The 24,525-nt window shown below is 48.6% G+C and overlaps 1 protein-coding gene and 1 non-coding gene across 10 annotated transcripts; both read left to right on the top strand.

The window, feature by feature from the left end:
• Positions 1 to 346: 346 nt before the first annotated feature.
• LOC102973208 (F-box only protein 17) lies at positions 347 to 24,431 on the top strand. Of its 9 annotated transcripts, XM_055079321.1 has the most exons (9): positions 347 to 482; positions 17,116 to 17,481; positions 18,193 to 18,304; positions 19,338 to 19,367; positions 19,884 to 19,916; positions 20,298 to 20,393; positions 20,874 to 21,009; positions 22,737 to 22,826; positions 22,918 to 24,431. In XM_055079321.1, exons 2-9 carry the CDS (start codon positions 17,133 to 17,135, stop codon positions 23,059 to 23,061), a joined length of 990 nt encoding a protein of 329 aa, XP_054935296.1. In that variant the 5' UTR covers positions 347 to 482; positions 17,116 to 17,132; the 3' UTR covers positions 23,062 to 24,431. The 9 variants fall into 9 exon arrangements, 5 of the variants coding, with proteins under 5 accessions (XP_054935296.1, XP_023988333.1, XP_054935297.1 ...); XR_008615610.1 differs by lacking the exons at positions 347 to 482; positions 22,737 to 22,826 and adding an exon at positions 21,574 to 21,848 and having other exon boundaries at positions 17,052 to 17,481; positions 22,918 to 22,980; XR_008615607.1 differs by lacking the exons at positions 347 to 482; positions 22,918 to 24,431 and adding an exon at positions 21,574 to 21,971 and having other exon boundaries at positions 17,052 to 17,481; positions 22,703 to 22,825.
• LOC112067323 (U6 spliceosomal RNA) lies at positions 11,116 to 11,222 on the top strand. The gene has a single exon (XR_002893199.1). It is a non-coding gene; the product is annotated as a U6 spliceosomal RNA (small nuclear RNA).
• Positions 24,432 to 24,525: the final 94 nt, after the last annotated feature.

Raw genomic sequence — 24,525 nt, forward strand, 5'->3', positions numbered from 1 at the left:
TGTAGGCAGGTGGCGGGAATAAGAAGGAAAGACAGGATTTGGAGTGGGTGGGGGCAGCTGGAACCATTCCCACGGCGGGAGGCTCCCCGGGAGGTGGGACTCGCCCCCCGGAGGTGCCTCCGCTAGACGCCGGGGAACCCGGGTCTCAGATCGCGGGGCGCCTGGGCAGCGCGTAACCACGTGGAGAAAATGTGGACTCTCAGAGGAGCTGGCCCCGAGACGCACGAGGGCGGGGGCTGGGTCCCCTCGCCGCCAGCCTTGCGGCCGCTGGGCCCTCCTCCCGGCGCCTACAGCCTCCCAGACCCCGCCCCTCCCTCGCTCCGGCTTCGTGCAGCCGCCCGCCCAGGAGACGACCGACTGCCCAGAGCGCGGGTCCCGGGGCTCCCTGGGCGGGGCCGTTCCCGGGGAGCCCCCCGACTGCCTCTCAGAGCACGGTGGGGAAGGGGATCCTAGCCCGCCGCCGCCTCCGAGCAGGCCGCCAGGTGAGCGCCGGGACAGGTAGGGACCCAGGTCGGGACCGGTGTCCCGTCCCCACTCGCGGCTGAGGCGCCCCGGGAAGGATTTCCGCCCCAGGCCCTGCCCGGAGGGGCGTGTCCCGAGGGTCCTGCGCCCTAGAGCCCCTTCCCGGCCTGCCCCAGCCAGCTTCTGCCCCTTGAAGTCCAGAGTTACACAATCGCACGTTTGAAAGCCCCAGATCGTTCGGAAAGGGCTTTGCTAAAAGCAGCCCTGTAAAGCCCTCGCCTCTCCGCTCGGCTGCTGGCCCGCGGAGGCCACCATTAAATAAATCCCCCTCCGAAACGTACCCGACCAACACGTGTTCGCAGCAGCTGGTGAAAGGCCAGACCATTTTTTACCAATTCTGGTTTTTGTTTCCTCTGACTGGCGGAAAAATCTGTGAATCAGAAGATCTTAGAGCGCCGTTTCTCGATTTAGCAACTTGGGCACAGTATGTTTGTAGCTGCGGCCGCTCCACCCAATTTAAATTTTGTTCTAAGTTAACTTTTGCAATGTTCAGTAATATTTGTTAACGCTCCGTATCTTGATCCTTCAACTTTAGACAGCAGCTGTTTACCCCCTATTTTGAATATTACCAGTATTCAAATTTACAGTATTACCAACCTACTTTTAAAATAGATAATAACAATTTTTTAAATGTCCCAGTAACACAAGAACAAAAGACAAACAGGACACAGCTTTGCTATCAAAGCTTTGTCAATCGTTTAAACAGCGCGCCCTCCCCCGCAGCCAGTTTTTATCAATCGTTTAAACAGCGCGCCCTCCCCCGCAGCGAATTTTAAAACTTTGTAATTAAATTACTTTTCAGAAATGGCAAAAGTAACTTGTGAACCGTGGTGCACGGTTTTAAACCTTTCTCTGCTTTTTATTACTCTGGTAGTTACTTCCAAATTTTTAAAGCAAATTCTTCCATTGTTATTTCTTAGTTTATCAACTTTGAGACAATGTCTGTTAATCCTTTGCTAAAAATAGATGGAGACAGCTTTCATCATCTCCACGGTTTCCCGCCTTCCTATATAATCATGACATTCCTTTTAGTTTCTCTATTGGCACTTTTGTAACATGAAATAATTTTTGTAAACTTTTGTTTTCTTGTTCCATTAAATATATCTATATATAACTATATATATATATTTCTTATTATATGTATATATGTATATAATCTGTTGACTCCCGTTTTTGTATGGCCTGGCTGAGGAATCTACTTTAAAATATATATATTTTTTAATTTATTTGTTTGGTTGCACTGGGTCTTAGTTGCGGCTTGCGAGCTCCTTAGTTGTGGCATGCGAACTCTTAGGTGAGGCATGCATGTGGGATCTAGTTCCCTGACGAGGGATCGAACCCGGCCCCCTGCATTGGGAGCGTGGAGTCTTAACCACTGTGCCACCAGGGAAGTGCCCAGCCGCTCCGCGGCATGTGGGATCTTCCCGGACTGGGGCACGAACCCGTGTCCCCTGCATCAGCAGGCGGACTCTCAACCACTGCGCCACCAGGGAAGCCCCCTAAGATATTTTTAATAAAGTTTTTATATTTATTTAAATGCTAATTTTTCAATCCAGTCAAGTTATACATATGGGTCACAAATCAAATAGAAAAGAGTCTGCCTTATTTCTTTCCTATGATAAAAGAAATATAATCTCTTTAAGAAAAATGGAAAAGGCAGGGGCAGTGTTTTAGATTAGAAGAGATTAGAGAGACATGAGCACCCCAGCAGTGTGTGAGCCCTATCTTTGTTAGGAAGATACAGCTCCAGAAGACCTTGGGACAATGGGAAAAAGTGTTCATGGAGTGAAGATTAGACAGTAGAATGGATTTCTCTTAGTGGGTTAAGTGTTAGTATAGACTTATAGAGGGTCCTTATTCTTTCTTAGAAGATGCATGTTTAATAGTTCATCAAAAGAGACATTGTAAATCAACTATACTCCAATAAAAAATAATTTAAAAAACAAACAAAAACCCCTGTGGATCCTTGCAGTTACCCAAAGTCATCTTGCCTTGGCAACAGTAGCTGGTCCTCTGGAGTCACAACATACCAAGATAGAAAATGTAAAATGTAATTCAAATAAAATGCCACAAGGTTCAAGACCATCAAAAAAAAAAAAAACAGTTCATCAAAAGAGAGGGAGGGAGAGAAAGCCAATATGGCAAAATATGGAACACATTGAGATATTCGTTTTTTATTTATTTATTTTTTTTTTTTTTTTGCGGTACGCGGGCCTCTCACTGCTGGGGCCCCTCCCGTTGCGGAGCACAGGCTCGGGACGCGCAGGCTCAGCGGCCATGGCTCACGGGCCCAGCCGCTCCGCGGTATGTGGGATCCTCCCGGACCGGGGCACGAACCCGTGTCCCCTGCATCGGCAGGCGGACTCTCAACCACTGCGCCACCAGGGAAGCCCGAGATATTCGTTTTAACTATTTTTTTCAGCTTTTCTGTATGGTGACATTTTTATGGTAAAATTTGACATAAATAAAGTAAGACAGTATAGAAACTCAGAGATGAAGACGTGCACAGTGGCACAAGCCCTGGAGTCCTCCACCCCGAGGTTCAAATCCCCGACCTGCCACCTTGCTTGTCAGGCGACCTTGGGTCAGTTGCTTCCCTCCTCTAAGCCTCAGTTTCCCCAGCTGAAAAATAGCGCCTGCCTCATGGGGTTGTTGTTGAGCCTTCTGTGAGATTTGGTAAAGCACTTTCCACATGCCTAGAGCAGTTAGTGTGCGGTTAACATTAGCTGTTAGTATCTTGTGAAGGATTTTTCTTAACTACCATGGTCTGCTCACCTGGGAATAACTATTCATAACATCATCACAGCTCTTGGGCCCTTCCTTCTACTCCTTATTTTTTCTGGAGGTAGATTTTGAACTTGCCATTTTCTTCTTTTTTAAATTTAATTTATTTACTTTGGGCTGCCTTGGGTCTTCATTGCCGCACATGGGTTTTCTCTAGTTGTGGCGAGTGGGCGCTACTCTTCATTGCGGTGTGCGGGTTTCTTATTGCGGTGGCTTCTCTTGTTTCAGAGCACGGGCTCTAGGCACGGCGTGGGCTTCGGTAGTTGTAGCTCGCGGGCTCTAGAGCTCAGGCTCAGTAGTTGTGGCGCACGGGCTTATTTGCTCTGCGGCGTGTGGGATCTTCCCAGACCAGGGCTCGAACCCGTGTCCCCTGCATTGGCAGGCGGATTCTTAACCACTGCGCCACCAGGGAAGTCCCAAACTTGCCATTTTCTTTTGCCTTTTTAAAATTCACTGAATGGCTCTGACCTTGCCGTTGGTGCAGTTTCGTGTCCTGCTGTGTTTCGTTACTCCCTAAGCACGGATCCCCTTAGCCCACATTCCTCCAGTCATGGTTTCAATGGCTGCGTGATTCTGACATAAGGAGGTGCAGCCACAGACTCCAGTCCCATAGATGGACTTAAGTGCTAATCATAGTCACAACGTTCACAATGGCAGCTAACGCTTGGAGAGGGCCAGGCCTTGATCTCACTGAATTTCCCCATCACCATGAGAAATGAGAGTTACTACAAGTCCACAGTGTCTTAGCCAAAACCTTTGAGGCCCAATGCACTTGGGAAGTGAATATGAGGTAAGCCATAAGGAACCATCCTGTACATTCGGTAAGATTCCTAGTGGGGCTAGAGAGTAATCAAACACACTGATATTTCCTCAGTGAAATGCAAATTCATATCATAAATAAAACCTTCCATCAGTTCGGGGCAGCTCTGCCACCAAATGGGTCTGTGAAAGACTTGGTTTGCAGAGCTTTTGGATTTAGGGATTGTGGACAGGAGATGTGGACCTGCACATTTCACATTTTCCAGAGGGGACATCTACGCTTAGAGATGGAAAGCCATATGCGCAAATTCACGAAGAAGTTTGAATTAGGGCTGGGGCTAGCCCGGGGCTGACCGAATGTGGAACTGGCAACATTTCATCTCTCCCCAGTGCCACCTCCTCTGCAGGCTGTCACCAGCAGTTCCCCAAAACAGTGTCCCCGGCTAGCCCTGTGATGCCCCAGAAATGTCAGTGCTGCCTCCAGGGAATGAGATGATGCACGTAGTGAATTTCTCAGGATGCCTTACACAAAGAAAGCGTCGACAAATGTGAACTATTATTTGCACTAAGATGCAGTGTGACTGTTTCCTTCTTTGACTTAAATAATCTTGGTGTTCACTGATAGCGCTAGTAATTGTTAAATGGCGAAATACAACACTCATACAGAAAAGTACATAAAATATACATGTACAGTTTAACAAATAATTATAAAGTATATAACCAGCACCCAGGTCAACAAGGAGAACATTACCAGCCCCCAGGTGCCCCTCTGGTTAGTAGCCCACTCCATCCCCGCAGAGGGAACCTGCGTCCCGACTTTTACAATGCTTGTCTCCCTGCTTGGTTTTTGTTAATATGGTGTTAGTACCTTTTAATATGTGTGTACATCCATAAGTAGTATTGATTAGTTTAGCTTGTTTGTAAACTTTCTAAGAGTAGAACCACTGGTGTGACTATATAATTTATCATCTAAACCAGGGAATTTTGGAAGTGATGGGGGTCACTATTAACAATGACCCTAATTACCCGGGAACACTAGGTGTAGACAGGACTGCCCCAGGCCACCCAGCTGTCTGGTTGTCCTGGCACTCGCGCTCTGGGTGACTTGTTGTGTCTGGCAACTTCACCCAGAATTATGCTTTTGAGGTCCATTTGTGTTGTTGTGTTTACTTGTCGTTAACTCTTTTTTATTGCTACTTAGTATCCCATTCTGTGACTGCCTTAATTTGTTTATACACCCTACAGCAGATGGGCACCTGGGTCATTTCCAGGCTGGAGCTGTTAGGGGCAATGCTGTCGTGAATATCCTAGTATGTGTTTCCTGGCTCTGGGGTCGAATTGCTGGGTCATGGAGAAGGCACATTTCTAACTTCAGTAAAAAATGCCTTGGGACTTCCCTGGTGGCGCAGTGGTTAAGAATCCGCCTGCCAATGCAGGGGACACGGGCTCGAGCCCCGGTCCGGGAAGATCCCACATGCCGCGGAGCAACTAAGCCCGTGCGCCGCAACTACTGAGCCTGTGCTCTAGAGCCCGCGAGCCACAACTACTGAGGCCCACATGCCTAGAGCCCGTGCTCCGCAACAAAGAAAAGCCACCACAATGAGAAGCCGGTGCATCGCAACAAAGAGTAGCCCCCGCCCACCGCAACTAGAGAAAGCCCGCACGCAGCAACGAAGACCCAACGCAGCCAAAAATAAATAAATAAATACATAAAAAATGCCCAACTAGGGAATTCCCTGGCGGTCCAGTGATTAAGACTCCGCACTTCCACTGCAGGCGCGGCGGGCTCAATCCCTGATGGGGAACTAAGATCCCACATGCCCTGTGGTCCGGCTCCATAATAAATAAATAAATAAATAAATAAATAATTTTAAAAATGCCCAACTAGTTTCCAAAGTGGTTCCACCAATTTTTACTCTCGTCAGGTGTGTATGGGAGTTCTCACTGGTGGCATTTTAAGTAAATTATGGTGATATTGCACTAGTTGGCTGGTTGGTTGGTTGATTTTAATACGCATGATGTTCATGACATTTAAACTAGAATATACCAAAATCAGAAGTAACTTTGCCTCCCATTTCACCCATGCTGTGGCCCAGAAGGCAGTTGAATAACTGAGCGGGTGATGACAGTGAAAATGACAGAGAAATAGGGAAATTCATTATCATCTATTACTGTCTGCTATGAAAGATGGTGTTTAGCTCACTGTGTATTCGCTCCACTAATTTTTAATAATTGTACTTTTTTAAAGATCATTTCTTATTTACCTTTGTAACTTGAAATTTCATGCTTCACTTGTATTTCTTATTCTGGCAACTTTTGATTCCCATGATACTAAGTGAGTGAGAGAAGCGTCTTGGCTTCCCCTCCTCCCACCTTTTCCTTTCCCATCTTTTGTCAGTTGTACACTTGCTTTCACACTGTCAAGGTTGATTACTTCTACAGTCTGTTCTGTTACGCTATTTAAGTCTTACATGCTTTAACTGTAAAGATTGCCGGGTTTGGGGGTTTTTTTGGACAGCTTTATTGAGGTGCAATTTACATACCGTAAAATTCAGCCCTTTTAAGTGTACAATTCAGTGATTTAGTGAATTTACAGAGTTTTGCAGCCATCACCACAGTTTTAAAGCATTTCTATCACCTCCAAAATATCCCTTGTGCCTATTTGTGATCACTTTCTGTTCCCATGTCCAGTCCCAGGCAACTACTAATCTTTCTGTATGTCTTTTCCGGACATTTCATATGACTCCATCATACAATATGTGGTCTTTTGTGTCTGGTGCTTTCACTTAGCATACTGTTTGGGGGTTCATTCCAATATTGTAGCATGTACCAGTACTTCATTCCTTTTATTGTTGAACAGTATTCCACTGTATGACTATTACCACATTTTGTTTATCCATTCACCAGTTGATGGACATTTGGATTGTTTCCAAAGATGTAATGCTGCTATGCACGTTTGCAGTCAAGTCTTCGCTTGGACGTATGTTTTCATTTCTCTTGGGTAGATAGCCTAATAGTAGAATTTCTGGGTTTCATGGTAAGTTTATGTTTAACTTTCCTTTTTTTTTAATGTTCAACTTTTAGAGAAACTGTTTTCCGAAGAGGCTGTACCATTTCGCATTCCCACCTGCAGTGTGTGAGGGTTCCAGTTTCTCCCTGTCCTTGCCAATCTTTTGGACAATAGCCATTCTAGTGGGCATGCAGTGGCATCACATTGTGATTTCAATTGCATTTCCTTAATGACTAATGATGTTGAGCATTTTTTCATGTGCTTATTAGTCATTTGTATTTCTTCTTCAGTGAAATGTCTATTCAGATCTTTCATCAATTTTTAAATTGGATTGTCTTATTATTGAATTTTAAGTGTTCTTTATATATTCTAGATTCAAGTCCTTTATCAAATATATGGTATGCAAATATTTTCTGTTAATCTATAGCTTGTTTTTTCATTTTCTTAATAGTGTCTTTTGAAGTACAAAAGTTTAACATTTTGATGGTGTTTAATTAATCCATTTTTTGTTTTATGAATCATACTTTTGGTATTGTATCTAAGAAATCTTTGCCTAACCCAAGAGCATGAGATTTTTCTCCTGTTTTCTTCTAAAAATGTTATAGTTTTAACTCTTACATTTAGGTCTCTGATTCATTTTGAATTGATGTTTGTGTGTGGTGTGAGGTAAAGGCCTAAATTCATCTTTTTGCATGTAGATTTCCTAGCACAATCCAAAAGATTGTCTTTTTTTGAAAAGACAATCTTTATGTTAAGAGAACAGATCTTAAATGTTCTCACCAAAAAAGGAAATAATTATGTGAAGTGATAAAGGCATTGCTAATGCTACAGTGGTCATCATATTGCAATATATAAATGTATCAAATCAACAGGCTGGAGAATTCCCTGGCCGTCCAGTGTTTAGGACTCCTTGCTTCCACTGCCGGGGGTCCAGGTTCGATCCTTGGTCAGGGAACTAAGATCCCACAAGCCACGTGCTGCGGCCAAAAAAAAAAAAAAAACAACAGGCTGTACATCTTAAATTTACACAATATTAATTATATCTCAAAAAAACAAAAACAATATTTTTCCCATGAAAACCAATAAACAGAGCTAGTATAAGGAGAATGCCCCTAGCCTCCAGGTCAAATGGATTCCTTTTTCTCGTACGTTATCAAATGGCTATAACATGGATATGGTTTAGCGTGTATCATATTTGTGCTGTGACTTTCTTAAACAGTTTTTTGTTTTTCCTGCAGTTTTTTTAAATAGCTTTACTTTTTCTCTTTTGAGAGAAGGATTTTCCTGTTTTTAACTCATCCCATCTATTTCTTGGAATTCTTTTTTTCTTCTTGACGACAGTCTTCCTTTTTTTTTTTTTAAAGACAGTCTTCCTTTTTTAGTATCCTATTCTTGTTTTGCTTTGAATTTCTTCTCAAATCTACGTGTACTCAGGACCAGCTACATAATTTGCAGGGCCCAGTACAAAATGAAAATGTGGGCCCCTTGTTCAAAAATGATTAAGAATCTCAGGTTGGCAGTAGCCGACCATTAAACAAGCATGGAGCCCTTCTAAGTACAAATCTACAGGTCACACACCCATGAAGCCTGAAGCCGGCCCTGAGTGTACTAATTAGGGTTTTTCTTTTCCTTTACATTCTTTTGGCCCTCTGAACTGTCTCTGTTACCTCTGGGGTCAGTTCACTTTTGCTCTGCATGTTTATCTTTTTTTTTAAATTAATTAATTTATTTATTATTTATTTTTGGCTGCATTGGGTCTGTTGCTGTGCGTGGCTTTCTCTAGTTGCGGTGAGCAGGGGCTACTCTTCGTTGCGGTGTATGGGCGTCTCATTGCGGTGGCTTCTCTCGTTGTGGAGCGAGCTTCAGTAGTTGTGACACACGGGCTCAATAGTTATGGCTTGCAGGCTCAGTAGTTGTGGTGCACGGGCTTAGTTGCTCCGCGGCACGTGGGATCTTCAGGAACCAGGGCTTCAACCCGTGTCTGCTGCATTGGCAGGCGGATTCTTAACCACTGCGCCACCAGGGAAGCCCTGCATGTTTATCTTACTGGTTCTTTTTCAGGCTGCTGGTTTTCTTTAAGCATCTGGTGATCCCTGCTTGTCCAATCACATTTTCAAACGAACAATGGGTTGGGTGACTTATTTAAGTAACTGGTATGAAATTTGGGGCTTTTGTAAATATGGTCCTGCTTTCCCACTGGCCTCTTTGTCCAGCTGAAGGTATGACTGAGAACCCTGTGTTTGGAGGCAGCACTTGTCAGTGATAACTTGGGGGAAACCAGGCTGCTGGGAGCTCACTCCCAGATGCCAGAGTGGGGAAGGCTATCCTCAGGAACACCAGCAGCCTGGGCACTTCCTGGAATCTTCATGCAATTTTTTCAAAGAACAGTCATCCAGTATTGTTTTGTTTTTCCTGTATGTGACTGTTGGGCAGCTTGAGATCCGTGTGGCAAAGCATGGGGGAGGAAGGTGAGGGAACAGGGGGCCAATAGGCACAGTTTTTCAAAGATGGACTAACCTCTGTCCTCCCTCTGTCCTCTCGACTCCTGACCTGCACTTCTACCACAGCCTGGGCCCCTCTGGATCCTCAACTCTGGGTCCAGAGCCTCTGGGGGTCCTTGAGGCTCCATTGTCCCCACCTTGAGTTCTGTCCTGGCCCCTACACTTCTTTCTGCTTTCTCTCTTGCAGAAATTTATCAACATTTCTTTCTTGGTGATGGTCTCCCTCCTGTTCACTTTGCTTTTTAATTTCTTTGCCGTACATAGGGAGGATGCCCTTTGAGAGGGAGACCAGACTGCCCAGATTCCCATCGGAACTCCACTTCTGACTGCTGTGTGACCTTTTGTGCATCATTTCACCTCTCTGGGCCTCAGTTTCCTCATGGTGTGAAGATCAACTGGGATAATACAGAAGCCACAAAAGGCTACCCCCAGTCAGTTCCTGGGTCTGCAGATCTGTCTCACCTGACCCACAACTGTCCTTTATTTTTTTTTCTTTAAATGCACTGCTAACATTTAAAAATTGGGTGATTTCACATAAAAACAGGGATTTCCAATCACTTGACAAACTGGAAAATGTAGCCAAGCTGGGCCCACCTTCCTACTGGGCAGTGAATCAGCCAGAGTGAGTACTGGCACAGCCTCCAGGCTGGGCTCTTCTCTCCGGTTTGCTTCCACCCAGTTGGTCTCACTTTGGATACCGTCTGTCTCTTGTAGGCATTGGAACTTGGGATTCCTGGGATTCTGTTTTGAGAGCATCTAGCACAGAACCAGCTATTATTATTATGAGGCCAGCCGGGGGCTTGAATCCAGCCCTTGCTCTGATCACCAGGCCCTGCTACCTCAGGCTTGCATTCACCCAGAAAGGGTACCCGTTTTTTTAAAAATCTACCTAAAGGGCTTCCCTGGTGGCACAGTGGTTAAGAATCCGCCTGCCGATGCAGGGGACACGGGTTCGTGCCCCGGTCCGGGAAGATCCCACATGCCGTGGAGCGGCTGGGCCCGTGAGCCATGGCCGCTGAGCCTGCGCGTCCGGAGCCTGTGCTCCGCAACGGGAGAGGCCACAACAGTGAGAGGCCCGCGTACCGCAAAAAAAAAAAAAAAAAAAAAAAAAAAAAAAAAAAAGGGTGGCTACTCAGGGAAAAGTATGCGCTAGCAGGAGACCACGTGAGACGGAGAAATGCTGGGGAGCCCCCAGCTGTTTGAGTCCCCACCTCCGGTGCTCGACAGAGGAGTGATGAGCCTTCAGGTGACCCAGCGCCAGCCCCTGCCTGAGGACCACTGCATGAGAGCCGCTGAGAACTGCCTGGCTGAGCCCAGTCAGTCCCCAGAGCCATAAAAAATAATCATAAAATAATGGTTATTATAAGTATATGCCACCAAACCATGGCAATGGTATCACCACTGAGTCACGGAGGTATTTTTGTGCAAAATTTTCCATCACTATAAAAAGGTCCTACTTGATTGGAGGAACCACTGAAGAGAGAGAGAAGCTACCTCTTAATACTCTCATGGGCTCCTTAATTTAAAAATAATCCTATCGTGCTCGCTTTGGCAGCACATATACTAAAATTGGAACGATAGAGAGAAGATTAGCCTGGCCCCTGCACAAGGATGACAAGCAAATCTGTGAAGCGTTCCAAATTTTAAAAAATAATAGTAATAATAATAATCCTATCTTTTGTTTGATAACAGTGGGGAGAGCTTTTTGGACATCTTTTGGTTCCTTTCCATGGACTACCATCTCTGTTTTTATTGTTGTTATCGTTTCTAGTAAACCTTTTCTAGAAAGTACACAAACTGTACAGCGTGATGAATTTTTACAAACGAACGCACATGTAACCAGCCCTCAGATCAAGAAACAGGAAGAAAGAAAAAAAGAAACCTTTCTAAATGTTTCTAAAGGCAAAGTTCCTCTGCCCAGATGGAACTTTTTTTTTTAACTTATTGAAGTAGAGTTGATTTACAATGTTGTGTTAATTTCTGCTGTACAGCAAAGTGACTCAGTTATACATATATACATATACATTCATTTTTATATTCTTTTCCATTATGGTTTATCACAGGATATTGAATATATGAATAAACCACAGTAGGACCTTGTGGTTTATTCATTCTATAATATTTATGATAGTTTGCATCTGCTAATCCCAAACTCGCAGTCTATCCCTCCCCCACCCCCCTTCCTCTTGGCAACCAACCACAGGTCTCTTCTCTATGTCTGTGAGTCTGTTTCTGTTTCACAGATGAGTTCATTTGTGTCATGTTTTAGTTCCACATATAAATGATATCATATGGTATTTGTCTTTTTCTGATCTGCTTCACTTCGTATGATAAGCTCCAGGTCCGTCCACGTTGCTGCAAGTGACATTATTTCATTCTTTTTTATGGCTGAGTAGTATTCCATGGTATATATGGACCACATCTTCTCTATCCATTCCAGATGGAACTTTTAATGCTGACTGGAATTCTCTTGGCCACCCTTTGTGAGGGTACCTGTCCCCTGAAATACAGGTCACTGAGCATTGTTACATTTAGCAAGTGCTGCGTAACAGACCGCTCAAAATGCAATGACTTAAAACAATAACCGTTCCTTTATTATTTTGACGGCTCTGGGGATTGACTGGGCTCAGCTAGGCAGTTCTCAGGGGCTCTTGTGCAGGTGCCATCAGGCAGTGGTTGGGACTGGGTCATCTGAGGGCTCATTCACTCCTCTCTGTAGCACCTTGGATGGGGAGACCCAAACAGCTGGGGCTCCCAAGCATGTCTATCTCCAATGTGACGGCTCCAGGGCAGCCAGACTTACATGGTGACTCAGGCGGTGGTGTGCTGGAGCTGGCTCGCACCGGATCCTGGAAGCACATTGTGGACAGCTCTTTCCAACTCCAAAGTCCAGGGACGTCGTGTTGGTAGCTTGCTGTCAGCCGTGGAAGGTGTATTCACACGACAGAAATCAGCAAATGCTACACACCCAGACTCTTTTCTTCTTTTCCCCTACAGAGCCAGTTGTTAAACGTTTAGGAGCACACCACTGGACTCACGGCCCCCCATGCATGCATCCCCAGAGAGTCAGGCAGAGGCTGTATCCTCTTTCCTGACCCAGCCTCTGAAATGCCTTAGCAATGTCACTTCTGCAATGCTCTGAAAGGAGAAGCAGTCCCAAAGGCCTGCCCTTGTCAAGGGGAGGGCTGTGGACCCCACTCCTTAATGGAGAATGGTCAATTCCTGGAAAAGAGCACATCAGTTTGGATACGTTGTTATAACCATCTGGGGAAGATGTCTGCCATGCATCACAGGTCCCTGGAAACCGAATATCAGTAGCATTCCCCAGTCACTGTGACAACCAATACAATATCCTCCACACCAAACACACACACACACACACACACACACACACACACACACACTCCCAAACAACCTAGCAGCAGGCAGTGCCGTGCTATTCTGACCCAGCCAGTAGTTGGCATTCAGCCGTGTTGGACATGTTGGCTACAAGGCACCTCGTGGTCCTCAGGAGAGCATCGCACACAAGCATTTTGAATCCCCAGGGCTCGTATGGTACATCACTTGAAGGTCCTTGCCCCTCAGTGAAGTCTGGCTGCCCTCGTTGTGTGAGGGGACCACCCCCAGCTCCAGGGATCCCCTGTTTGCCAGTGATCGGCACATTCCTAAGGAGAGCCGACCCAGGGAACTACACTCTGGTGAGTTTCACGTCCATACCGGGCAAGCCCGTGGATTCGCTTGTAAATTGCAGCTAATTATTAATGCAGCTAATAACCACCTGGGGCAAAGCACACCCTAGTCTCTAAAGCGTGTCTCCACAACTTCAGTTCTCTGTTGTGGGGGTGAAGGGGAATCGGGCTTTGCGCCACGTTCACGGACCCGTGGCTTGATACAGCCTTAATCCTTAACAAGACCTTAATCAATTTATTTCAAAATAGTAACAGCTGACATGAATGGAGCACTTACTGGCATTAGATAGTATAACAAGCATTAGATCGTTGAAGCCTCTTAACCCAGGGCAACCTCCAAGGATTGTTTTGGACATTAAAACACGATGATGGGATTCAGTGCGATGATCCAGCTTAAATGCTCAGCACGGGTGGTTTAGTAAGGGCTCAGTAAATGTCACCAGATGAAAATATTGTAGCTAAATGGTTGCTCACCATCTTTTTATGGTGTGTAATAATAATAGCAACTAACATAATTTAGTGTCTAATATTATATCAATACCACTTTTATTTATGAGACACCAGCGATTATTTAAGCGCTTTACAAATATTAATTCGTTTCATCCTCACAATAACCCTATGAAGTGGGTAAGGTTAACATCCTCATTTTCAGAAGAGGAAACTGAGGCATAAAAAGTTGAAGTGATTTGCTCTTGAGGCTAAAGGCTTAGCTGGGACTCAAACCTAGGCTGGCTGGCTGGACCCAGGCATGAGCATTTCATTCCTAAGCTCTCCTGCCCTGATGGGGAAATGAAATACGTTTCTCAATAGGTCTTGAGCTAATCACTGAGTTCTTGTTAAGTAAAGGTGTTTCGCCTTGCTATGCCTCAGTTTGCTCATCTGTGAAGTGGGTTTCTTTAGGGAAGAATAAAGTAAGGAAATGGGAAGGAGGAGTAGGTGATGGTCATGAGGCCCTGAAATTGTAAATAATGTGGCCAGGGACAGTCTCATGGAGAAGTTGACATTTGAGCAAAGATTGAAGGGAATGTGGAGGTGAGCAAAGAAATGCTCTGGCTCCAGGTGGAGGAAACAGCCTGTGCAAAGGCCCTGAGGTGTGGAGGCCAGTGTGGCTGGGGCAGAGTGAGTGAGGGGGAGATGAGGGCAGGGAGGTGATGGGTACAGATCGTGTGGGGCTTGTGGGCTGCATTGAGGACCTTGCCCTGACCCTGAGTGAGGTGGAGCCACAGGAGGGCTCTGAGCAGGGCAGGGACAGGACCTGACTCAGGTGTTCACACATGACAGCTGGGGAAAGGAGCAGGGAGACAGTGATGGTCCAGGTGAGAGGTGATGAGAGTGGATGAGATCCCAAAGGGAGTACTCATGGCGAATAGAGGAGGTTCAAAGACTCATCCCTGGGACTTCCCTGGTGGCGCAGTGGTTAAGAATCTGCCTGCCAATGCAGGGGACACGGGTTCGATCCCTAGTCTGGGAAGATCCCACATGCTGCGGAGCAACTAAACCCGCGCTCCACAACCACTGAGCCCGCGTGCCACAACCACTGAAGCCCACACACCTAGAGCCCGTGCTCCGCAACAAGAGAAGCCACTCGATGAGAAGCCCATGCACCCCAACAAAGAGTAGCCGAGTAGCCCCCGCTTGCCGCAACTAGAGAAAGCCCATGCACAGCGACGAAGACCAAACGCAGTCAAAAATAAATAAATGTATTTTTTTTAAAAAAAAGACTGATCCCTGACACTGAAATCAGAGGGAGGAGGAAGGAACAGCTGAGGAGACTGACTAGGAGCCACAGGCAGACGGGAGGGTCCAGAGAGATGTGCTGGCCCAGAGCCAAGTGAGAAGAGAGTCAGCTCACTGTGTCAGGTGCTGCTGACAGGTCAAGCAAGGTGAGGGTTGAACAGTGACTACTGGCTCAGCACCAAGGGGGGGTCACTGGTGACCTTGACATTTCAGGGTAGAGAAGGAGGGCAAAGTCTGATTAGAGAAGGTTTGAGAGAGAATATCGCTAGAAAATATGGAGGCAGTGAGTGTGACAACTTTTTGGAGAAGATTTACTATAAAGAGGAGCAAAGAAATGGGGTCCGAGCTGGAAGGGGAGGTGGAGTCAAGAGGAGTTTAATTTGTTTTCAAATGAGAGATGACTCTGTGTGAGCTGACGGGAATGATCCAGTGCAGGGGGGGAAGCTGAAGGTGCAGCAGAGAGAGGGGAGAACTGTGGGTCGGTGACCTGGGGTGGGAGCAGTCACGGTGGGAAAGCACAGGGCAGGGAGGTGGTTACATGGGGCAGTGGGGGTCTATGGACGTTCACTTCCCATCGATTTTATTTTTTCTGCAGAATAAGAAGCAAGGAGGGAATTCCCTGGTGGTCCAGTGGCTAGGACTCTGCGCTTCCACTGCAGGGAGCACGGGTTCGATCCCTGGCAGGGGAACTAAGATCCCCCATGCTGCTCGGCGTGGCCAAAAAAAATAAATAAGAAGCAAAGGGAGAGTGAAAAGGTGGAAGGAAGTGTGATGTGTTGGGGATAGGGGAGAAGGTGTGAAAGAGTTATCTACAGAGAGGAAGAGCGAGAGGATAAGAGAAATGTAATCTGATTGCCAGGCAGCACTGTGGGTATGCTTGAGCATCAAGTGCACAAACTTAAAGTGAGACCAGCCAGTGGAGTTGTGTGTTGTTCTTCAGCTGCTTTCAACTGTGTGGGTACAGGCACAGGTAGGTGGAGGGCTGGATTTAACCGGGGCAGGCGTAGGAGGAAGCCAGCGGAGGCAAGGGTGTATGCAAAGAATGTTTTAAATGATTAACCAAGGAATTTAAGCTGGATAAGGAAGAACTGAGGACTTGAGGGGGTGTGGGGCAGTGAAAAAGAGGTAGGGACAAAGGATGGGAGATCATAGTGGGTTGGAAGGACTGTGTGTGTGTGGTGGGGGTAGGTCTAGGGCACTGGTGGGGAGAGAGCTGGAAAGAGAGGAGGTGATGCGTGGAGAGTGAGAAGCCTGAGACTGAGGCTCTGAAGAGGCTGTGGTTACTGAGACAAAGTGTAGGTGCGACCACGGGATGGAGGGGCTAGAAGAACAGCTGGTCAGGGAACAAGAGAGGCCTGGTGGCAGAAGGAAGGATGGTCATCCTGGATATGGAAATCACCATGAATGTTGATAAGAGCAGCCTGAGTGGCAGTGAGCCTGGAGCTAAAATCATGGAGAAGTGAGGGGTAGTCATCTGGGTCAGCAGATGATGATGACAAGGTGACAAACGATCTACCCTGATGATGAGATTCATAGCTGCGGCGTTTGGGGGAGGATGGAGGGAGAATCTCTGGAAACAGCACCAAGGAGCAAGGAGATTTACCCACTTGGAAGGCCCACAGGACAGCTGGGTTCTGGTTAGAGCAAGAAGGTGACAGGAATCTTCAGTGAAGAGATTGCAGAAATAGATTTTGCTGAAGGACAGGTCCTGGATTCCAAAGGCCCGAGAGTTGGGACAGGTTGGGGAATGGGGTGGAAATGGTTTCCTCCTTGGTGGATTTTTCTCATGGGTCTTCAGTATGCATATGGTCATATGTAAAGTGCTTAGCCAGACACAAGTGCACCAGCCAGAGACAGAAGCCGTGGTTAGCAGTCCTGGTGGGGTCGTGATCAGGCCAGGGGTTTGTTGCTTGAGGGGGAAAGGTGGGGAGAAACTGGTCCCCGTCGAGCCAAGTGGCAGGAAATAGATGCTGGATTTTCTTGGTTATGGCAGTCCCCCGGTCGCCCGTGTACCTGATGAGGGCACGGTCAAGTCGCAGGGGACTTGCGTCCTGGAAGGAGAGGTGGAGGGAGGCCGGGCTGCCCTGACCCGCCGACCCCTCTTGACCTGCAGGACTCTGGCGGCTGGAGATGGGCGCCCGGCTTTCGCGGCGGCGGCTGCCCGCGGACCCGCCCATAGCCTTGGACGCACTGCCGCCGGAGCTGCTCGTGCAGGTGCTGAGCCACGTGCCACCGCGCGCGTTAGTCACGCGCTGCCGCCCAGTGTGCCGCGCCTGGCGCGACGTGGTGGACGGGCCCACCGTGTGGCTGCTGCAGCTGGCCCGCGACCGCAGCGCGGAGGGCCGCGCACTCTACGCGGTGGCCCAGCGCTGCCCGCCCAACAGCGAGGACAAGAAGGAGTTCCCGCTCTGCGCCCTGGCGCGCTACTGCCTGAGAGCGCCCCTCGGCCGCAACCTCATCTTCAACTCCTGCGGAGAGCGTGGGTGCCGGGGGCAGGGGCTAGCAGCAGGGGCGGGAAAAAAGAGACCAAAGGAATGTGTGGCCTGGGGGCCCAGGAGAGGTGGAGCTAGTGGGCGTGGCCAGGGTGAAGTAGACAGGGGCGGGGCCGGGAGCCAGGGGACGTGGTCGAGGCTCTCGGGAAACTAGGTGGGAGGAGCCAGGGGCTGTGGGCCGTATAGCGAGCCAAGGTGGCTGGGCGCGACAGCGCTGAAGGATCCCGGGGACTGGGCGGGGAAGCTATGCTTGAACTGTAGATTAGGTGGGCGCGGTTAAAAGGGAGGAGCCAGGGGAGGCCTGGGGAGAAGCCGATTGGGTGCTGGCAGGGGCGGAGCTTGCATAGAAATATAAGGTCGTATTGCGAGGCTGTGGAGAGGGGAACTGAGTGAGTGGGAGGGGCCAAGGTAGGAGGGGCCCGGAAGCTGTGGTGTAAGGAGCCCGGGGCAGGGCCGGAATTGAAGCCCAGTAGTTTGAGAGTGAAGGGAGGCAGAACAGGGGGGCGGGGCCGAGAGAGGCTGGGGAGAAGCTGAGTGGATGGGCAGGGCTGAGTGACGCCGTTGTGGGGTGGGACCACGAATGCAGCCTGCTGGGAGGGAGGAGCTGGTGGGCGGAGCAAGTTAGGAGGTGGCGGGATCTCTTGCGGGGCGAGCTGGCGGGCGAATCCCTGGTGTTCAAACCCTTTTATATCTCACAGAGGGCTTCAGAGGCTGGGAGGTGGAGCACGGCGGGAATGGCTGGGCTGTGGAAAAGAACCTAATACTGGTGCCGGGCGCTCCTTCCCAGACCTGCTTCGTGACTTCTTTCGAGTGAGTGGCCCTTGATCCCTGGTGCGAGGGAGGGGGACCCTACCCTACCGTCCTCATCCTCCCCCTCACCCATTTTCAGCCTCTCCTTCCCACATTCATTTATTCAGTCAGTCAACCAGCTGATATTTGTTGAGGGCCTACCAGGTACCAGGCACTGTTTTACATGTCAGAGACACAAGGAAAATTCAGAAAGATGAGGAACCTGCTCTTTTTTCATTTGCATTTTAGATGTAGGGTTGGGGAAGCCATTAAACGCATAAACAGTAAAATAAAAAACAACATAATCAACATTTAGAGGGCTTACTCTATGCCAGATGCTTTACATGTAAAATTTTTAATCCTGGCAACAACCCTATGACACAAATACCATTATTATCTCCACTTTCTAATAGGAAACTGAGGCATAGAGGGTAACTAACATCTAGTAAATGGTGGAGCTGGGACTCGAACCCAGGTAGTCTGACTTCAGAGCTTCTGATGGTGATAAATGCTGTGAAGACATAAACAGTTTGATTGGCTGATTCTCTTTATCCTCATACCCCATACCCATTTTCCTTGTGCCCTCCCCCCACAGTCAACCATTCTCGTGGCATCTAGCTTTCTAGTAGTTACCAGTATATTAGGGGTGATGGGATATCTCATTGTTATTTTAATTTGCATGTTTCAGTTTACTAATAATTAAACATCTCTTCATGTGCTTGTTAGCTTTTTGGATTCCCTCTTTTGTAAATTGCCTGTTCATATTTTCTCTTAAGGTTGATATCTTATTCTCGTTGATGTACAAGAATTTCTTGTATATTCTAGCTGTCAGTCCCTTGTCCATCCTGGACATTATAGAAATCCCCCACTCTACCATCTGCATTAACTATGTCCATGGTGTTATTTGGTATTTGCATATGATCAAATTCATCTTTTTGCTTTAGAATTTGTTTTTTGAAGTTTTGTTTAAAAAATCCTTCCCTACCCTTAGATCCTAACAGTGTTCTCTTATACTCTCTTCTAGTAACCTCATAGTTTTATCTTTTACATTTAGATCTTTAATCCACCTTGAATGTGATGTTCGGTAAGGATCCAGTTTTCTTTTTATCCCCCTCCTTATATTGAGCCAGTTTTCCCAACACCATCTACTAAAGAATCCTTCCCTTCCCCCATGGAATGGTGGTGCCACCTCTATCATTTATGAAGTTCCCATACAAACCTAGGTCTGTCCTTGAGCACTCTGTTCAGTTCTGGTCAATTTATCAGTTCTTCTGATAAATCACTATTTCTGTTATTATGGCACATTGAAATTCGAGGAGAAGGACTGTTTACAAAGGTGCAGGCAGAACGCAAGAGATACTACAGGACTCTAGGCTAGTAACAGTCGGGGGAAGGGATCTTACCACCCCTAGGCCTGGCAGGGGTAAGGGGAGGAAGCAATTACCGAAACATGAAGACAGAGAAGGCTGGGAGGAGAGGGCATTGTGGAGAGGGCCCTTTTGTTGAGAAATACAACAGTCCCACGATGATCCCTTGGGAGGGAGCCAGGAGAATAAATACCCTGATTTCACTCTCTTTTCCCTTCTATCTGCTGCTGGAGCTTCCCATTGGCTGACCCAACAGGAAGTAGAGGGTAAGGGTGACCCTTCCATACAGGCAACACAACCTTAGACCATGGGCCTCTTGGTGCTTGAGGAGACCCCAGAATTCTCTCCTCAGATGTCTAGTATGTGGGCCTCCATTTGTATTCATGTCCCGGTCCCCACAAATATTAGGGGCAGGCCTGCATACAGTCAGCCTCCTGGAGCCCACAGCAGAGTGAAGGGTGGAGGGGATCTGAGAGGCCAGTGGGGTTGCACAGCCCATCATACATCTTGTCTGTTAGAGCAACCCTGATGGGCTGCTTTAGACAGGGTAGTCAGGGGAGGCTTCTGGGAGGAGGTGATTTCTGGGCTGTGGCTTGAATGATGGGACTCTCTACCCCGCCACCCGTCCTATCATCCCCCCTTCCTAGATGGTGCTTCAAGAGGCAGCTTGTGGACTTGGTGATGGAGGGTGTGTGGCAGGAGCTGCTCGACAGCTCCCAGATCGAGATCTGTGTGGCCGACTGGTGAGTGGAGAACCCCCCGTGGTGGCAGTAGTTCTGCAGAAGGGAGTCATTTCACACCCCCATCAACCCCACGGGCTGGCACTGCTACTGTGCCCCCTTCATAGTGAGGCTGACAGAGGGGAAGCGATGCTCTCATAGTAGCAGAGCCGGGGGGGGCGGGGCGGAGCTTTGGTGAGCCCAGAGCCCCCAGATTCCTACACCCTCAAGCTCCTCCCCAAGGTTGTGGTTCCTCCCCAGAACACCATTACCTCCCCACCCCCCTCCATATACACCTGACCCAGAGCCTCCTGAATCTGCCCCCAGGAGCACCCAGGCTCTTCCCCCAGGCCCTGGCTCCACCCCAGGGGCACCTAGGCTCCTACCCCTAGGTTCCCAGGCCTGACCTCATCAAAGTGCAGGGAGGCCAGACCTCGGTCGCCCTCCCCAACCCAGAGACCCGAGCGGGTGGTGAGGCTATCAAGGCCCACTGCCACCTGGCAGGTGGGGTGCCCGGGAGAACTGCGGCTGCATCTACCGGCTCCGGGTCCGCCTCCTGGACATGTATGAAAACGAAGTGGTCAAGTTCTCAGCATCACCCAACCCGGTCCTTCAGTGGACTGAAAGAGGCTGCCGACAGGTGGGTCCAGACTACCTTCCCTGACCCAAAGGCACACCCACCTCTCACCCTGCTCAAATTTTGCTCTCAGCACTGCTGGGTATCTATAACAACAGCTAACAGTCATTGAACCCTTATTACAGGCCTGCCCAAGAGTTTCACCCATTAATTCGTTTCATTAGCACAATGGCCTCGTTGTTCAACAGACATTTTTGAGCACCTACTGTGTGCCTGCCAAGCTCTATTTGCTAGAAATGCAGCAGTGAACTAAAGTCCTTGCTCCATCCCCATTCTAGAGTTGGGGAAACTGAGGCACGGGAGGTTAGGTGACTGGCCCGAAGTCACCCTAAAACATGCAGGGCCTGATTCAACCCCAGACTGGCTCCTGAGCCTAAACTGTCATGGTCATCATACCTCACTTACCAACGTAAGCTTTTAGGTGGTCTTTTGGTTTCCATTCCTGATCTCTTCCCACCACCCCCCCCAACCCAACACACAGACTCAGCATCCAGAAAGCTCCTATTAAAAAGTGAGTCAGGGGCTTCCCTGGTGGCGCAGTGGTTAAGAATCCGCCTGCCAATACAGGGGACACAGGTCCGAGCCCTGGTCTGGGAAGATCCCACAAGCCGTGGAGCAACTAAGCCCATGCGCCACAACTACTGAGCCTGCAGTCTAGAGCCCACGCACCTAAAGCCCGTGCTCCGCAGCAAGAGAAGCCACTGCAATGAGAAGCCCGAGCACTGCAACAAAGAGTAGCCCTCGCTCGCCGCAACTAGAGAAAGCCCACGTGCAGCAACGAAGACCCAACACAGCCAAAAATAATAAATAAATAAAATAAGTAAATTTATTTTTTAAAAAAGGTGAGTCAGACCACGGATCTCACCTGCTTGTAACCCTTCCGTGGCTACCTCTCAGAGCAAAAGCCAACATCCTATCATGCAGCTATAAAAAGGAATGAAGTACAGATTCACACTTCAACATGGGTGAGCCTTGGAAACTGTGCTAAGTGCAAGAGGCCATACACAAAAGGCCACATATTGTATGATTGCATTTATATGAAATTTCCAGAATAAGCAAAGCCATAGAGACAGAAAGCAGACAGATTGGTGGTTGCCAGAGGATAGGGGGAGGGAGGAATTGGAAGTGACAGCTAATGGATTCGAGGTTTTTTTCCTGGGGTGATGAAAATGTTCCAGAATTAGATAGTGGTGATGACTGCAAACATTACGAATACACACACACACAAACAAAAAAACCACTGAACTGTACAGTTTTAAATGGTACATTTTATGTTAGGTGAATTTTAGCTCAATTTAAAAAATTAAAGAAGATTAAAAAGCCAGAAGCCAGGGACTTCCCTGGCAGTCCACTGGTTAAGACTCCACGCTTCCACTGCAGGGGGTGCGGGTTCAATCCCTGGTCAGGGGAACCAAGATCCCACATGCCAAGTGGCGTGGCCAAGAAAAAAAAAAAAAAGCCAGAAGCCAAAGTCCTTCTGTGGCCGATCTCAAAGGCCCCACACGATCTGCCTGCTACCTCCCCGACCCCATCTCTTACTTCTCCCCTCACTCTGCTCCAGGCACACTGCCACGTCAGGGCCTTTGCACTGACTGTTCCTGTCTGGAACACTCCAGATCCCCACTTGGCTCCCCCGCCCCATCAGGTCTCTGTCATCTCAGTGGGGCCCTTGCTTTACAATCCCACTCTCCTGCAGTACTTCCTCCGCCCTTTCCCCCATCTGTCTTCAGCGTCACAGTCTAGACTCTCAGCTTCGCCAGGATACGATCTTTTGGCTGCTTTCTTCATGGCTATATCCCCAGCGCCTGGAGCAGGGCCAGGTACCTACTTGGTGTTGGGGAATATCTGTTGAGGTTGTGGAGGAAGAGAAGTCCATGGAGCCTCACTCCGTCACTCTCCTTCCCTGCACAGGTCTCCCACGTCTTTACCAACTTTGGCAAGGGCATCCGCTACGTGTCTTTTGAGCAGTATGGAAGAGACACGCGTTCCTGGGTGGGGCGCTATGGCGCCCTCGTGACCCACTCCAGCGTGAGGGTCAGGATCCGCCTGTCCTAGCTAACCGGCCTGATCCAGCCTTCCGGGACAGACTGCCATCTGCCAGACACCGTCGTCAATCAAGGTCGGCTCTGCAGCCAGGAGCCGGAGGATGCCCGGGGACAGTGGGGGTCCCGTGTAGCCTGTTCCCGGAATGTTTCCAGTGAACCCCAATTGCTGCTGCTTCAGCGTGGTGGCCCCCATGCTATTCGAGAAACCAGGGATCCAACCAGGCTGGCCACTTTGCTTCCCCAGCTTCCCAGGGGGAGTGTCAAAGAGTAACTAAGAGACCTGTACTTGCAAATTTTTTTCTCACATGTGTGGACATCAGTTGACAGACTGAGTCAAAAAACAAAGGCCAAACCAGGATTTCAAATAGAGGAAAGCTGCTGACAATCTTGGACAAGGACTCTTATCAGCATGTTTTGGGGGCAAGGTGATTGCTGGCAGGGAGCAGAGGTCCTTGAGGGGACCAACAGAAGCCTCAAAGGGAACCCTTCCTGTTGTTTTGGGGAGTCTCTGGGATTCGGCAGTGGGGCCTGTGCAACCTCCTCCAGCACCACGCCCATCAGCACCTCCCTTCTGGGCCAGACTGGTGCCATTTCTTTCAGAATTTCTGAGGCCAGTTCTGCGCTGACCCACGAACTGTATCCTCCACCCCCACCTTCTGCCCCTGCCTCAGGGGCAGCTCGCCTCCTGTCAGGCGACAGCCTCCTTTTCTCCACACATGAGCCCGCTTGGAGATGGACCCCAGGAGCAAGGCATGCTGTGAAGGAAAGCTCTCCTTTCCCCAACTGAGCGCAGCCAACAAGCTCGCTCAATAAAATCGGTGCTAAGCGTGAGGTGATGGGGGATTTTCGCCTGTAATCGATGCACTTGTTTGCCCCTAGCTCCGATCCTAAAAGGCCTTATGGGATGTTTCCAATCGTGAGAACTTCAGGTGTGCTCAGTGAGTGCCGTGCAAGAAACAGAGGTGGGCTTCGAGAACCCAGAGAGGGGCTACAGGGCTCACCCAACAGCTCCTGTGCCCGATCTCAGCTGTTCTCCCAGCAGCTCTCATGGAGGCAGTCATCACTGCCATTTAGTCCCGACAGAAACGGGCTCAGAGTTTAAGAGGCGTGCCCAGCGTCATCTGGCCAGGAAACAGGGGGAGCCGGACTTACACCAGACATTGGGCTCCAAGGCCTGATGATATAAGCTCAGCTCCCAAATTTTAAAACCTAACATGGCCAAGCACATGATCGGGTGAGGTCAGCATCACTCAGTGCCATTTTCCAAGGGAGGAAACTGAAGCCGGAGGGGGAAGCAAATATACCCAGAGTCACAGAACAAGGAAGAGGTGGAGGCAGGATTTGAACCCAGGTGTGTGTGAGTCTGAGAATAACAGAAGAGCAGCACACACCATTAATGCTTGCAACGCCCCTTCGTGGCCAACATTACAATTACTGCCACTTTTCAGATGAGGAAGCCTGACAGCAGGGCTTT

The sequence above is a fragment of the Physeter macrocephalus genome, chromosome 17 (genome assembly GCF_002837175.3).
Source record: "Physeter macrocephalus isolate SW-GA chromosome 17, ASM283717v5, whole genome shotgun sequence".
NCBI classification, from domain to species: Eukaryota; Metazoa; Chordata; class Mammalia; order Artiodactyla; family Physeteridae; genus Physeter; species Physeter macrocephalus.